Below are 17,631 nucleotides of genomic sequence, written 5' to 3'. Positions count from 1 at the left end.
TTCTTCCGCCATATTATCTCTCAGCATCATCCTATTCTCTCCATTCTCACAATCACCAGTAATAGTCTAAGCCCTCATCACCTAACTCCTGATTTCTTATTACTCCCTAATGTGACCTTTATGCTTTATCTAATTGGCTAGTCAACTTGTTTAATTAGGCAGATGTAAACAGATGGATAAAACAACATGTTTGAGGTATTTTTAATCATTAAATATTATCACAGATTTGTAGCAAAAAGCAATCTTAGAAGTCATCTGGTCTAGTGGAGATCAAAGAAATAGTTAAAGGACCCATATGCACAAAACACTTATAGCAGCTCTTTTTGTGGTGGCAAAGGTGGTGCTCATCAATTGGGGGATGGCTGAATAAATTATTGCACATTAATATACCACAATAATAAAATATTATTGACTTATATTAAGTGATACAAAGTGAAGTAAGCATACCAGGAGAACAATTAATATCATAAAAACAATATTATAAAGACAAATAACTCTGAAAGACTTAAGAACTTTGATCAATGCAATGATTAAACCACAATTTCAGAGAACCAGTGATAAAACATACTACTCACCTTACAAAGAGATGAAGGATACAAGATGAAGAATGAGATACATGTTTTTGGACATGGCCAATGGGAGAATTTGTTTTGCCTAACTATGTATTTGTTACAATGGTTTTCCTTTCTTTTCTTTTCCAGTGGAGGGTTGGGGTGGGAAGGGGAGCAAATATTGAAAATTAAATAAAATTAACTTTTAAAAAAAGTCATCTCATCCAACCCCCTTCCCCCAGTTTACAGACAAGGTAACTAAGGCTTAAGTTACCTGTCCAAGGTCACTTAGGTACTAACTAGCAGAGCCAGGATCTGAACCCTGGTCTGATGACTCCAAATGAAGAACTCTATTCTCTGCTTCTTTTGTTGAGCTATATTCTTCTGGAACCTGAATAATTCCTTGTTTGGATGTCAGAACCCTTTGGGGCTACATTAACAAATTCTGTGGAATCATGAAACATTGCATCCTACAAATCACTGGGGACAAGAACCCTGTGTACTGAAGTAATAACTTAATGAACAGCAACCTGAATTACCATGACTTGCAAAGATGCCTAATGCTAACAGGTAGTTGCTTATTTAAAGAAACTGGGGAGAATTACCTCATTAAGCATCTAAGTATTTATTTTGCTGTGTCAGGAACTATAGAACAGATCCAGTCCTTTTCTTCTAGAAGAGTTTGATGTTCCAAAAATAACAGCGTTTGCAAAAAAAAAAATTCCTAAAAGAACCTTTTTCCCAAACTGTATGACCTAGAAAAGTGCTACTTTACAACAACACTGCTAAAAATAGGTATTTATAAATGAGTGGTGTGTAAAAGTGCAGACTTGGGCCCTTTCAGAGAAATCTATGGTGCTGACAGTAGATAAATCCATTGGATTATTTCTGAATATAGTACACCTCTGCCTGACTTACATACAGGCAGTCTATACTACTCAGTTCTTAAAACATTAATTCCCTTAACAAGTATTTTGCAGGTCTCCAGTTTGGTGCTCTAGAATACATGTAATACACCCCCAGAGCTCTGGAATTTTAAAGATGTCTACCTCTAGGAACATAAGAATTGAGAAATGCTTGTTCCTATGTAAAGGCTATTACAGTACATTTTGTACCCATTAAATCGATTTGGAGCTTTACAGGATCAAGGAAAAAGGCTTGAGATCAGATACTAAAAACCTTGTAAGCTGATCAGTTGTGACACCATATTCCACAAATCTTAATTGGACCTTATTGTGTAGATTTGGTCTCTAGACCATAATTGTTCCTTATTTCCTAGATTTGTAGACAAGTGATAAATTATAAAGTAAACCACTGGAGAAAATTATTAAATGAGTAACCACTCTCTCTTTCATGCCTCAGAAGGAAAGCATTGAAGTTTTAGGGATCAATATGAGTGAGAATATAAAACTACTCAACATTTTTAGTGAAAATGCATAATGAGCCTATGTCAAAGAATAGTACCAATATGTATCAGAAGCATACAAAATACTTTTGGACCCAAACAGAAAATGAACAGAAAAATTATCATATGATAATTTTCTCTCTGCTTCAACCTTCTCCATGCTCCCAGCCACTATTGACTCAGCTGCCATGTGACTTTCCTAAAGCTCAGATCTGCCCATGCCACCTCACCCCGCCCCCAACTCAATATACTCTAATGGCTCCCTATCACTTCCAGAATCAAATATAAAATTCTCCACTTGGCTTTTAAAGCCCTTCACAAGCTGGCCCTTATCTACTTTTCAGTCTACTTCCAGCAACACTGGCTATTCTTTGAACACCACATACCACCTCAGACTGTGCCTTTTTACTGCCTGGCTCCCATACCTATAATGTTCTGCTTCCTCACCTCTACCTCCTGGATTACCTGGCTTCCTTTAAGACTCAGTTGAAGCTCTCTACCTTCTTAGGAGGCCCTTTGTAGTCACCTAACCCCAGTACCATCTATTTATATTGTATATATGTCTTATAAGCATATTTTTTTCATGACTCCCCCATGAATTACATGAGGCCATGCCCTTGTATCCCTAGCACTTAACACGGTGCCCAGCACATAGTAAGAATAAATGTTTGTTGACTGGCTGACTAAAGACACCAGAGCTCTTGCCAGTTCTTCCCCTCCATTCCCAACTCAATTGGGCTCATTATGTTTCTTGTTTTGTGTGCTAATAGTCATATAGTCCTAATATTCTATGACATCTGGGATCTAACAAAATGATATAGTCAGAAACATGCAAGCAACCCAAATGTGGATGGCCTCAGCTTCATACATAAATCTTGGGACACTTTGTGCTCTCCAAACATAAAATAAGAAGGCCTGTTAAATAAATTATTCTTTCTCAACTGTCATAGTTTCCTTTGGGGATTATAAACTTCTCCTTTGGAGATGGGCAATAACTTTGCTAATTACAACGAGGACATGCTTATTAATATTAGATTTCAGCATTTTGTCTAGGTCTAACATTAGCTTCCTATAAATACATACTGGAGTACTGCTTGACAAATATTTTCATTAGTATTTTTTCATGTCCAAAGTAAATACTACATGATACAATTACAATTAAACATAATTATTAAGTGACTACTACGTGCCAGGCGCTGTGCTAATGCAGGCATATGGTTGCCTAGATTTTTATATGACACTAGATACTCCCAACCAATAGTAATAAGTGCAAATACAGCAATACTGCCTTTATTCAGTATCATTAAAGGAATAGGGTATTCTGCATAAGTGAACTTTCCAGATTACTGAAGTTTACCCCTTTAGGCATCAAGACTTTATTTTAATTACTTTTGGTGGAAATATTTCTACGGTGTATTCCACAATATCCTGCTTTCCCCCCCATGCACTCTATGATCAAGTGACACTGGCTGGTTCGCTATTCCTTACAAAGGACATTCCATCTCCTGACTATGCATTTTCACTGACTGTCTCACATACCTAGAATGTTCTCCCTCATCACTTTGGACACTTGCTTTCCCTGGCTTGTTTCAAGACACATCTCAAATTCCACCTTCTACTTGAGGTTTTTTGGGGGTTCCCCCACCATTCCCTTTGTATTTCCTTCCTCCTTTAACATACATATGTATACAGTATGTATGTACACACATACAGATAAATCCCTCAAGCTCTCACACAGAACCTGGTTATTATTTTTATTAAATCCAATTCAACCAAGCTTGGTTATGTTTCCTCTACCCAGATCTCTCTGTCTCTCTCTCTGTGTCTCTGTCTCTGTCTCTCTCTCTCTCTGTCTTTCCCCTGTCTATTCCATTAGAATATGAACTCCTTGAGCGTAGAAACTGTGTTTTTGCCTTTCTTCTATCCAATCCAATAAACTTTTATGAAGTATCTACCATGTGCCAGGTACTGTGCTAAGTGCTGGGGATACAATGAGTAAAAAAGACAGTCCCTGCCCTCAAGGAGCATGCAATCTAATGGGGGAGACAATATACAAAAGGAGGCAGAGAAGCAGGGAGGAGGGACTATGAGGGATATCTAGGCTGGAGACATCTTGTCCCACGGAATTGAAACTGGGCAGAGCAGTAGATGTAGATTGGAGTGCTTAGCCTCCTAGCACATTGTTGAGTACTTAATAAATGCTTGTTGACTAATGGATGGTTACACTAAAGTATGGAACTGTCTTGGATAGCTCAGGCTGATAATAATCATGGTCAGAGAGGTGCCTTTAAGGCCATGACACCTTTAGTGGCTACTGAGGTCTAATGAGGTCTAATCAAAGGCAGTAAGACTCTAAAAGGTGCTTGAGTACTCAGGTTTTGAACTATGCTGTCTGCTTTTCAATTCAGATCAACAAATGTTTATTATATGTGTATCATGTGAAAAGGACGATGCTAGGTACTGGGGACACAAATCAAACAGACCCTTTGGTACAATGACTTCTAATAGGTTTTTTTTTGTCCCTATTCTTTTTCAGAATGAACTCTAGCCCTCTCTTCTTGGCTATTTGTCAGTGGGCTTGACCTCAGCCTCCCACAATCCTCTTCTTTCTTCAGATTTTACTTCTGAAGGACTGTGGCCTGGGGAGCCTGATAACCAAGTCTGGCTAAATTGGGTTTAATAGAAGTATAACTAGGCTCTGTATGAGGGTTTGAGGGTCTCTCTCATGAATAATATGCATAAACATCAGTGCTTTCTGACTTCTGTTTTAGAAGGCTTTTTGGTTCCTGCCCAAGATGGTTGGTTCTGGATAATTGAAGCTGCTGGATAAGTGGCATCTGCATTAAATGAAGCATCATTACTTTTATTTCACATGAATCAGCCCTGACTGAAGTGGCGAGGATGTTAGTGATAGAAGCCTGGCATATGGACACTAGGATCAGTCTCATTTTTTGCAGTGTGTGAAATTGCTTGTATCTATTTAAGGAAATGGGGTTGATGAATCACAGCACTAGCTAGGACTTTCTGAGGCTTCTTGCAAATGCCCCGTGAAACACGGGAAATAACGTGAAAGGATTATATCTTGAGCTATTGTTGTAAGCTAGGTGTTGTTGGGCTAGGCACTGTCTCCAATTTCAGTAAGAGCAGTGGTATCTGATGACAGAGAAATACAGACAGCTTAAATGGTAAAGAGTTAGAATATTGCCATTTAAATGGAGATTTCAACATTTGTTTCTGAATGTTCTTTAAAAAAAAACACAACAACCGTGTTTTAAATTACAGTGGGCCTAAGCAAAACTACTTAATTTTCACCTGTTTCCTTCCTACATTTCCTAAATATTTGTTTCTTAACTCTCCTGCCTGCTTCCACCTCTCTGTATAACTGAGCCGGTAGATATCTGATATAATACATGTATTTGTTAAACTGTATTGAGTTCTAGGGTCTCTGGGGATAAGACACTCCTGGGTAGTAAGTAGTTGCTTAGGGAAGCCTAATACTGTTAGGCTACTGGAATATTATTTAATGTACTAAAGTAGCAATGCAGTTAGGATATTCATTTCTATATTTTAAAAAATTCATCATGAAAACAGACCTGTGACTTCACCATAAACCAAACAGGAGTTTTGAAAGCAGGATAACAGACAGAAAATATGCAAGAATTAGAGGACTGCAAAATTGTTTGCCTTTTTGTTTTGAGGGATGATCTTTTTTTTTTTATTAAATCTACAGGATGCCAAAATTATGGACACCAAAATTTCAGATGGCTCATCAGAGGGGCAGGAGGGCTGTGTGTGTAGACAGGTGGGAGAGGAAATCCATGTGAGATCTCTGTACAGCTGGCCTGGTGCTTATTTTAGCATTAGCTCACAACATTTGCCACTCCCCACCAAAAAAAAACAAGAAAAAAATTTTCTTTCTTATTCTATACATGATCAACAAAATGAAACAGTTTTATTTTATGACTACAGACCTTGTAGATAACAACACTGATTTTATATAACTCATTTATATATTGCTTTAAGGTTTACAAGATCCTTTACAAAGGTTTTGTTTTCACAATAACGCTGGGAGGTAGGTGCTATTATCACTGCCATTTTACAGATGAGCGAACTCAGGCAGATAGAGGTTAAATGACTTGCTCAGAATCATATAACTAATGAGTATCTGAGGCTAAATTTGAACACAGGTCTTTCTGACTCAGGCCTAGCACTGTATTCCACTTGCCACCCTTGTGCCTCCATCTAAAGACCCAAACACTATTAGATTACTTTCTCATCCATTCAGAATATAATGTCTTGCAAAAACAAATTTTTAATAAAATGGATTTAGAATCATATTATTATATTATAGAATTACATTATTTAGGACCGTCAGACATCTAGATATCTAGGGAATTCGAACTATACGATGTTATGGGGAATTAATACCAATTACAATATACAGTATTTCTTCAAAAACAAAGAAAACCTGGTCAACAGAAGATTCATTTTTGGCCGAGCTTGAAGGCCCATTGCATTTGGCCATTTTGGCTCTGAGCCAAGGGAGGCAAAAAGCTAGGGACATAGATTTCTGCTTTTTCCTGAAGTTGAATAATTGACCTCTCAGTGGACTGTCACAGCGCCATTTGCATGCCCCACTTCCGTGATTTCCCCTACCCTTGATGTGGTAAACTTGACAGATTCATTTTATTGAACTTTTACAGAACTCTAGGTCAACAAGCACATTTTCCTTCAATACCAATAGCTTCCTTTCAAAATGACACGTTTTTAAAAAGTGAAACTTGAAGCTTAAGCTTCCTAAACCAAAAAGTAATTAAGTATTCCTTTGTTTTTTGCTAATTGCCAAAAATGTCAGGAAAACATGGGTAGATACAGACTGTATGACCCAGGATGAATGATGTAACATAACATTTCAGTGCTTTAAGATCTTCTCTAAGACTATAAACTGCAGAAAGGATACCAGCTTGCATTAATAGAAATAATCTTTTTACCTGTGAATTCCCAATATTAATGAAATCAGAGCTCTGGTCTATATCTGTCCCTATTCCTGCCACATAAACTCTAATCTTGCAAAAAGTGCCTGTTTTGTCTCTACTTGCCTTAAGCATCAAGATCATATTTTTATTACAGAAGGAATTTTTTAGGATCTATTCCTATCTTTGTAAACAGTTTTTGTAATCTTAGAATTAATTTTTCTTGAATGTCTGCTAGGATTCATTTGTAAATCTATCTAGTTGGTTTATTTTTCCTTTGAGAGTTCATTAATGGCTTGTTCAATTTTTTTTCTTCTGAGATTGTATTATTCCATTTCTCTATTCCTTGGTCTTATTCTATTAATCTGGTTATATTATTTTTGTAAACATTGTTTAATTTCATATAATTATTTGTTTTGTTGCCACATAATTTGACAAAGTCTCTAATAACTTGCTTTATTTCCTCTCCATTTGCTGTGAACTTTCTTTATTTTAGTATTGGCAAATTAGTATTTAGTACCTTTGACTATTTCCTCCTGGACTCAACCCTTCCTCTTAAACTCTCATCTCCCTGTGCCTGTTTTTCCCATGGTTAATTTAATGTATTCCAGCACTCACTCCTATTTGTGTGGTCAATCCTCCTTTTTCTAGTCTAGTTAAATTTGAGATTTATTTGATGCCTACTCCTCCACCCCTTCCTCCACGTTTCTATGCTCTTCTTCTCCGGTGCCCCAATTACTCCCTCTTCCCTCATTTCTTCCCTAGTTTATCCATTTTTCCTCTTTTCTTTCCCTTTTCTTCTCCTTTTCTCAGATCATTAAAAAAGAAAGAAAACACCCCCAAACCCTCTGTTTGTCTTAGTTAATTTTCTCTGTGACTGTTCAAAACATTTAGGATTCTGAAGGGACACATCTCTTCTCCAATTAGAAATTTTGTCAAAATCATCTAGCCCCTTCTAATTGCTCAAATTTATTTAACTTTACAATTTTATTTCACAATTTCTATTCAACTTCGGTATTTTCTTCAAGAATGTTTAAAAACCCTCTCTACTCGATGAAGAATCTGTTTGTAGGATTATACTCTTTTTTAGCAGGGGAAGATATTCTTGGCTGTAAGCCATTATCTTTTGCCTTTTAAAATTCTGTATCACAAAGCTTCTATCTTTTATTCTAGTAGTTGCCAAGTCTTATGAGACTGACTGTGTTTCCTTGGTATCTGAATTCTATCTGGCTGTTTTTAGTATTTTTCTTTGACTTGGAAGCTCCAAATTTTGACTGTAACATTCCTGGGAATATTAACTTAATGAATTTCATTCATTAGACAGCTAGATGGTGCAGTGTATAGAGCCATAGGCCTAGAGTCAAGAAGACCTGATTTCAAATTTGATCTTAGACACTTACTAGCTGTGTGACCCTGGGCAAGTCATGTACTCTGTCTGACTCAGTCTCCTCAATTATAAAATGAGGATAATGACAGTACCTACCTCTGAGGGTTATTATGAAGATTAAATGAGATAATACTTATAAAGCACTTAGCACAATGCCTGAAATGTAGCAGATGCTATATAAATGCTTATTCTCTCCTTTCTCTTCGCTATCTTGGGGGACGAGACTGGTGGATTCTTTCCATATTAACTATGTATGTTTGTAGTTAACAGGTCTGCGAAGTTTTCATTTATGATTTCTTGAAAGGTAGTATTCAGTATTTGGCATGGGCATACTTTTCAGGGAGTCCAGTGATTCTTAATTTATTTCCTGTTTTTACCAGTAGATACCTTCCATTCTCTTCTGTTTTGATTTTATTCTAATATTTCTTGTTGTCTCAGGAAGTCATTAAATTTAAGTTGGACTATTTTTTTTTCATGGAGTCTGTTTTTCTTCCTTTTGTGCTAAGCCCTTACTCTTTCAATCATTTCCCCCAGATATGGAAAGGGCCTTATAGATCTTCTAGTCCTAACCCACGTATTTTATATGCAAGGAAACTGAAGCAAACAAAGGTAAAAAGGAGAGAATTTAAGACTCATGATAATTTTGCTGCATTGTAATCCATTGTTCTTTCTATTACAAACACAGTTTTTCCGAAGTGGAGAGGGTTCCAGGCACAGGAAACTGAGCAAAGGCACAGAGGTATGAGAGTACAATGCATATTCCAGGGTCAAAGAGTATTCCAGTTTGAGTGGAATATAGAAAGCCAGAGCAGCATAATTTGAGATAAAGATTGTAATGTGGGGTACTGGGAGATTATGGAGGGTTTTTAAAGCCAGACAGAGGAGTTTGATCCTAATTTAGTATGTGATAGGGAGCCATTGAAGATTTCTGAGTAGAGGAATGATGTAAGTAGTAACATTCAATTCCTTTTAGGTAATCTACCTTGATTTCTTCATTGAACACATACTCTCCCTATCCCTTCTCCCTACCCCCACCCCCATGTACAATGACACTTTACCCTTTTTGCTATTATTTCATGTGCCTCCCTGACTCCCCACTGTTCTACCTGAAGATTATAAACTTCCTAAACTGTTTTGACCAATAGTCTTTCTCTCACACTTACATCTTTTTTTTTTTTTTGGTATTTATTTAGTATTTAATTTTTTCCCAGTTACATGTAAACAATACTTTTTTTTCTTTTCAAACCATCCATTATACAAATATCCCTTTCTCTTTTATCTCTCTACAAATATCTGATTTTAATCAATTCATCTCAATTAACATTTACTGGGCCCTCCCTTAAAGCACTCATATCTCTGTGCTAGAAGCTGCACATTTTTTCAACAATTACCTTCATCCAAATATTGAAAGAGCAAGCAAAGTTTCACACATAATGCTATATTACCTTCTTTTCTGAGTATCCAAAAGGATTTGGAAGGAGAATTGAAAGTCAGTGTAGCATGGACATCAATTACTAGGAATGACCAAAGCAGACAGCAGAGACTATACAGCCACAGATAATATTTTGCTTTGGCCCTAATAAAGTGAAGATGCTTGAAGTTTAAACCACAAATAGGTATAGTCAGAGATGGTAACATCATCATTAACCAGAAATCAGGAGATGGTCCATAACTGATGAAGATACATGCAAACTATAGATCAACTATTTATAGCTGAGAAGCAAACTGGTAATGCAAGGCATTTTAGACACCAAAGACAATGATGACTAAAATATTTGATCTGCTCCTCTGAATCCTAACATGATTTTAGATTTTAACAATGATGATATCTCCTACCTTTAAATGAGAATTATTATATATTTTGACATTTCATACATTATTAATGAAATAAAAACTATTACTGATAATTGGGTTTTTTGGGTAGTTACTGCATCTCATCTTCTGCATTATCTCCTCTTTCTATCACAATCTTGTAACTTTAAAGAACAGGGAAAATCATCAGATAGCAAATACATCCTGATCTGCTGATGTACCTCCAGATAACTGATTATATCCACTTTACATGATGCCATGAGGCACCTTAGTGTAGTTAAGCCTGGACCCAATGGCATTGTCACTTTCGTGTATTGTTGAGTTTTAGCTCCTTAGATCTTGCTTCCCCCACCTCATCCCCCCATAATGTGGGTTTACTTTCTTTGCCGCAGGAAGTAAGTGTGGAAATTTAACATTTTCCTTCTCTAAGCGAAAAGAAATCATTTATGAGCTCTACATATTCTCTGTTACCTGTGAGAAGAATGTGTGTTCACTGCTTAATTAGAATTACTTGCCATGCCTGGATGGTTAAATATACATATGTATACACACATACATACATATACATAGACACACCACAAAACATACATATGTGTGTATTGTGTATGCATGTATAATATAGCGTACACATACCTGGCTTGGTGAGGCATGCCTTTGGTTCCTTCTTATAGCGGGAGGACTGGGTATTTCCTTCAACAGCCATTCCAATATTAAATTTCTTTCTGGTAAAATCTTCATCACTTCCAGGACAAAAGCTGACTGGACTGTTTCCAGCATCTGAGGGAGTCTTCACAGGAGATACTGACTGACTACTTGGGCACCCGGTATCATCTATGAGAAGACAAAAAAAGTGCTAACAGTTAATCAAGGAATACAATGTGTAGACACACGAGTGAATGCTTCCAGTCTTATTGTAGCCCTGAGCACATTTTGTAGAGTGCCTATCTTTGTTTTATTTTCTTTTTAAATATTTTCTTCCTTGCTTTCCATCAAAATCTTAGAGTCAGTCCCAGGAGTGGGGAATGTGCAGTCTCGAGGCCACATGTGGCCTTCTAGGTCCTCAAGTGACCCTTTGACTGAACCCAAACTTCACGAAACAAATCCCCTTAATAAAAGGATTTGTTCTGTAAAACTTGGACGCAGTCAAAAGGTAGCACCCAAGGACCTAGAAGGCCACAGAATCCCCACCCCTGCTGACCATTACAAAAATGTGAGCATTTGTTATTTTCAATAGAGTAGGAGGCAAAGTAGTACTAGGGGAGAGGAGGTGACAAAAAAAGATTTGTTACTGTGGTTATGCACAAAGTGATGTCAACAGGATAGAGTAAAAGTTTATGACAGAGCATTAACAACCCACTAAAATTAGAAAGAAAATGTATACATTATTAAAAAGTATTTGAAAGAAATCCTTTCTGGGCTTCTTGGCTTACAAATAATTATTCTGTATAGTAAAGTCTTTTATATAGCACCTTCGGTCAGAGATTGCTGGTCTAGCCTCAACTGTTAAATTTTCAATGTGAGCATTTATATCTTGGAAAATAATAATTGCTTTGTTGATTATCTATACTTAAGAAAGGGATGGAGAAAATGTTAATAATTCAGCTTAAACTTAAAGGTATGTGATACTTTTTTTTGAGAGCCAGTTGTTAAACACTAACTAACACACCCCTTAGGACAACTAGGTATCACAGTAGATAGAAAGCAGAGTCTGGAGTCAGGAAGATCTGAGATCAAATCAGACCTGAGACACTTACTAGTTATATGACCCTTCAGAAGTCACTTAACCCTGTTTGCCTCAGTTTCTTTTTCTGTAAAATGAGCTGGAGAAGGTAATGGCAAACCACTGCAGGATCTTTACAAAGAATACCCTAAAAAGGGTTAGTGAAGCATTGGACACGACTGAAAACTACTAAACAACAACAACACAGTCCTGATTTCAGCCTTCATCACATGATCTGTGAGACCTCTTGGATTAATTTCCCATTTGTAAGTTTGTGATGATCTTTCCTGCCACATGCTGTCCCCCATGCCTTGAATATAGTTTTTCCTCACCTTAGTCTCTTAGAATCCTTGATTTCCCTTAAAGCTCTGTTCGGGTACTACCTTTTATATTCGTTCATTCATCCAATGAACTTTTATTAAGTATCTGCTATGTGTTAGGCACTGTATTGTGGGCTGGGGACACAAAAAGAAAAAGAAAGTCCCTACCCCGAAGAAGCTTACAATCTAATGGGAGAAGGGAACACATTAAAGGAAGGTGTAAAAAGAAGGGGTGGGGAGAAAGGAATGGAAGGCAACTAGCTCAGTGAGGATGGAGGAAGATAAGGAAGTGCAGCTGGGTAGGAAATTAAGAGATGGCTGGCCTGAGGGCCCTCCTTAAATGGAAGTTCTTACCTCCAAGCAGAGGGTACTGAGGAGGTGTAAGTGTCAAAGGTTTTGTGAGACGTTGCAAGAAGATGAGTTTCTTGGGGAGATGATGAAGTCCAAAGAGGTATAGCCAGGTGGGCAATGAAGGCCAGCTTTTATGAAGAGAAGCACCTCCCCCATCCCTCCCTACTCCACCCCCAGCTATTAGTACTTGGCACATAGTATGCTCTTAATAAATATTAGTTAGCTGACTGATAGTATCTTTTCTCCATGGCTCCTCCACAGATTACCTTGTATTTATTTTGTATACATGTAAAATGAAAGCTCCCGGGGCGAGGTGGGGGTGGGACAGGAACTGTTTCTCTGTATTTTGATCACCCAGCGTAGTTCCTGACACATAGTAAACACTTAATACATGCTTGTTGAAGTCTGTTTTAAAGTGGTCTATGGCAATTTTTGAGAAGTCTTCAGAGCAATTTCTACGTGAGACAAAGTTACTCAAACACTCGTTATAACAGATCATATTTATATAATGCTTTAAGGTTTACAAAGCACTTTAGGTACATTCTTTTGATCCTTTTGATCTTTAGACTGTGGAGGGCAGGGACTGTCTTTTGCCTTTCTTTGTATCCCCAGTGTCCTAGCACGGTGCCTGGTATGCAGTAGGCACTTAATAAATGTTTACTGACTTATATTTACCTCATAAGAGGTAGATGGCATAGTTATCCCAATATTTATTTACTTATAGATAAGGAAACTGAGAATGAAAGACTTGCTTGAGATTACATATGTTTCTGAGGGACGAATCTGAATGTTAGTCTTCCTGAGACCAAGTCCTGGACTCTATCCACTACACTACCTAGCCACCTCTATCAAGGTAGGCAAGCCAGCAGAAGATATGGTCATCTGTTTATTATTAGTGCTTGAAAGCCATTGCCTTTAAATCCCCTGCTCTTTTTTAGACTAAGTATACTGAATCCTCTGTAGAGCACAGGGCAGCTGCTTTTTTTTGCTTATAAGAAAAAGTAGCCCTGTGTCTGCCTCATGCATATGTACACACACACACACACACACACACACACACACACACACACACACGCAACCAGGCATAGTGCCATCTGGAGTAAATAAGCATGATGAAGCTTATATTCAAATAAAAAGCTTTTATTATTTTCTCAGTTGTATGTTATTACCACATTCATGATTGAAAATTAATGCATATAATGAGTAAAGACCTCTTCAAACACAAGCAAAGTCAAAAGGAGGATTACATCTGTGCCCTATAAATGCCTTCTTCAGACTCAACTAACTGTATTTGTGATGGTAGAGTCCTGTATTTATATTTTGATAAAGCAGGGTATTTGAGAATAACTTATAAAACAGAATACTGGAGAATAGTTACTTATATTAGAAAAGGATTATTTACTCTACAAAAGGCTATTTATTTCATAGGATTCCTTCAAACATTGAATTCTTCTACTGGACTTAATATAATATTTAAGTTAAATATCTTCAACTTGGACACATCTCTATTGTATAAAACAATAATTCCTGACCTGAAGGCTGTGTACATCCGAGATACTGAAGTTATTTTGCAAGGGTTCCAGAAATTTCTGTTTTTTCATTCAATGTATATTAATAGTTCAACCATTAACATATGAGGGCATGGAAAATTATTTCATTAATCAACCAACCAATCAATTAATCAAGCATTTATTAAGTGTCATCTATGTGCCAGGCAGTAGGCATGAGAAACCAAGGCCTTTATACTCAGAAAGGTTGGAAACTACCAACATAAAGCATGGTATAACTTTATACCTTGTCTTTAACAAACAACATCATAAAAGCTCAAATTATGCATTATTCATTTTGATTGGTCCTCTGTCAAATATTTACTATCATTCAATCTAATTGATTTCCCTTTGCATGAGTTGTATTACAACAGAAGCCTCAAATTCTATACTGTCATTTTTCTATAATGGCATCTGAATTTTTATACTTTTAAACTAAAGAACATTTTTAAAATTTTTTCATGGTTATAAAAGCCATATAATTTTAAAATGTAATTACAGCAAATGAACTTTTTTGAAAAATGATGACCCTTCAGACATGTTTTAAAAATGCATGTTCTAAAGCAAAATATCTTACAAAATGTTTCAAATGTCCCCAGAGGTCTCAATAAAGAAGGGCTTGGGTTAGATTTTCTCCAAGATACCTTCCAACTCTTAAACTCTATCATTTTATCTTTTTATGAATATTGTCCTCACTCATGGAAAAATGCAGTAAATATACCCAGTTTACCAAGTAAACAAATATACTTGGTATAGTAAGTATACAAGTATACCAGGCAAGTTTCTTGTTGTAATATCTTGAATGTATAATTTATACCTACTGTTCTATGCACCAATTTGGTAGAAATTATATATTCCAATATTAACATGTACAGTAAGATTTGATTCAAGTCCCTAAGAAATTTCTTTAAAAATACAGTAATAGCTAACAAGGGCACAGTTATAATCAAAATAGTTACGATCTTGGACTTAGGATGGCTCCTGACTTTCCATTTCCAATAATGCCCCCCCCATAATAATAAAAATAATAGCTAACATTTATATAGAACCTTAAGGTTTGCAGAGTATATTACACGTATTAGCTCATTTGGCTATCATACCAATCCTCTGAAGTGTTATTAGTCACATTTCACAGATGAGTAAACTGAGGCTGAAAAGTTAAGTGACTTGTCATAGTCATACAGCTAGTATGTAAAAGCCCCATGTCATTCTGATTTTATCCCCATTTCACCCAAAATACTAACTCTTGGAGATTCTATCTCTAAAATATAACTTGAATTCCTCCTTTTCATTCCATTCCTATGGTTCAGGCCATGATTAATTCCCTAATTTCAATTTAATGGGGCTATTACAATAGCCTTTTAGGTGATCTCCCTACCTTCTCTTTCTCCCTCTATTCCATTTGACTGCCACTGGAGTAAACTGTGCAATACATAGCTCTTATTACTGCCTTGTCCAAAACTTATCAATGAATCCTCATTGTCTACTAAAGTTCAAACATCTGAGTATGGCATTCAAGGTTTTCCACAATCTATTTCCAAATTAGCATTCTAGCCTCCCTTCTAATTTTCTCTACTCATTTTTTTCTTCTTGAAAAATTTTACTGTAGCTCCAAAAAGATGAAACTTAAGTAAGAAGTTCAACTATTTCAGATGATTATCAGAATTTCATTTTTAAAAGTTATACAAAAAAGTTATATCATTTATTTCCACTAACTATTGGGATTACATAGAATCTTGAGCCAAATAAGAAATCGTGATTTTAATAATAGTGTTAAACACTTGTTAAAAAGTTAAGATCTACTAATGAAGGACTATTTTTAAATATTGAGGTTGAATAATAATTTTATTTATGAAGAGCATAAAACCAGAAATTAATTTGAATGAAAATCATTCTATTTTTAGTAATGATAATCAAAAAAATCACCATTTCTCAAATGTGATTCATTCTGATCTCATATAATGCCTATTTAAGACCTATCTATAATAATAGTTAGCTGTGTTCAAATCCAGCTTCAGATACTTATTAGCTGTGCGACCGTGGGCAAGTCACTTAACCCATCTGCCTCAGTTTCCCCATCTGTAAAATGGGAATAATAATAGCACTTACCTCCTAGAGTTGTCGTGAAGATAAAATGAGATAATATTTGCAAAGCACTTTGCAGGACTTAAAGTGGTATATATAGCTAAGTATATTTACCTATATAGATAGTATATCTGTCTATCTATCTCTCCAGGGTGCAACAAGACCATCCAGAAAGAGTAGGGTAATTTTCCAGAGTCTTATATGTCCTCCAGTCCCCTGGCATGCTCACCTCACCAGGGGATGTAACCCAAGGACATCTGTGTCATAACTGCCCTTTTAGGATCTATCTACAATGAAACCAAACCTTATTTTTCATGTGTTCTGTCTCCCTCGGAGTGTGAGCTCATGGCTGCTAATGGTGACTTTTCAAGTCCTATAGGAAATAATGACTAAGGAGGTAAATTCAGCCTGTGGGAAATTAAAAAAAAAATTTGATGAGAGAAGTTTGCATGTGGGATAATTTCGAGTATATCTCATACTAGATTTTCTGGACTCCCATTGAACTTGGGAGCTAACTAGATCTTTCACTGGATAGCCAAGAGGGCTAGAGCTGCTAGCAATGACGGGGTGGAGGTGGGGATAAGGAGGAAGGAGACTACTCAGAGATAGCTGGAGTGTCATCTGGTGGCCAAACAATGGACTTCACTCTGCTCAGATGGTTAAGTAATGAAACTGATCCAAGATAGCCCCAGATAGAAAGGGGATGAGTCCAAGGGTGGTCACAGTAATTCTCTCTCTCTCTCTCTCTCTCTCTCTCTCTCTCTCTCTCTCTCTCTCTCTCTCACACACACACACACACACACACACACACAGAGTTAGTGAGCTACCTGCCTAGTTGGGAGCATAAACGCTTTCATCCTTTTTGTTTTCCCCACGTGGATGGGTAGTCTAATCTATTTCAAATTACAATGGATTTCACTAAGGAGATGTTGAAATGTTCCATTAACTTGTATAACATAATCTGGGAAGAGAAACATTTGAATAACCTTATCATCCAAAGAGGAACCTTTTCTTTACTTTTTTTTAGATTTTTATGCAAGACATCTCCCATGACTGGCGAACACAGATAAAAATATATCACCCTATGTGACACTTTGCTTGATAGCAAATTGTGCAGTTTTAAAAGATTCCAAATAGCTCTCTACTGAATAACTCATTTATTTAACGGCACTATTCTAGAGATGCTATACGACTATGAATCATAGCACATCATGAACTCAGAAGAATTAAAATTACAAATGGCTCAAAACATTAAGTCATGGTAGACTATAATGTGTAACACACTGACATCAGTGTGAGAAGTGGCATAAAAGCTACAATTGAGAATATAGATGACTGGAAAAGGAAATAGGTTACTTATTTATTGTCTTTGACATTCTTGTTAAACAGAGAGACAGCCCTAGTTGTACAGTAGTACCCCATTGTTCTTTTTTATTAAAAAAGAAAAATCTCTAGGATATATTAGTTACTCTGTGGAGGA

The 17,631-nt window shown here is 36.5% G+C and overlaps 1 protein-coding gene across 4 annotated transcripts in view; it reads right to left on the bottom strand.

Annotated features, from left to right (window-relative positions):
• The window catches only part of SYBU (syntabulin), a 101,764-nt gene that overhangs the window by 51,606 nt on the left and 32,527 nt on the right, over positions 1-17,631 (bottom strand). For all 4 annotated transcript variants that reach the window (XM_036761462.1, XM_036761455.1, XM_036761469.1 and 1 more), the window contains one exon: positions 10,762-10,959. In XM_036761462.1, coding sequence (XP_036617357.1) covers positions 10,762-10,959 — 198 coding nt within the window. The remainder of the gene's footprint in view (positions 1-10,761; positions 10,960-17,631) is intronic.

The sequence above is a fragment of the Trichosurus vulpecula genome, chromosome 1 (assembly GCF_011100635.1).
Source record: "Trichosurus vulpecula isolate mTriVul1 chromosome 1, mTriVul1.pri, whole genome shotgun sequence".
In the NCBI taxonomy this organism is placed as follows: Eukaryota; Metazoa; Chordata; class Mammalia; order Diprotodontia; family Phalangeridae; genus Trichosurus; species Trichosurus vulpecula.
The sequence above is the reverse complement of the archived record's forward strand: the minus strand, read 5'-3'. Positions and strand labels throughout refer to the sequence as shown.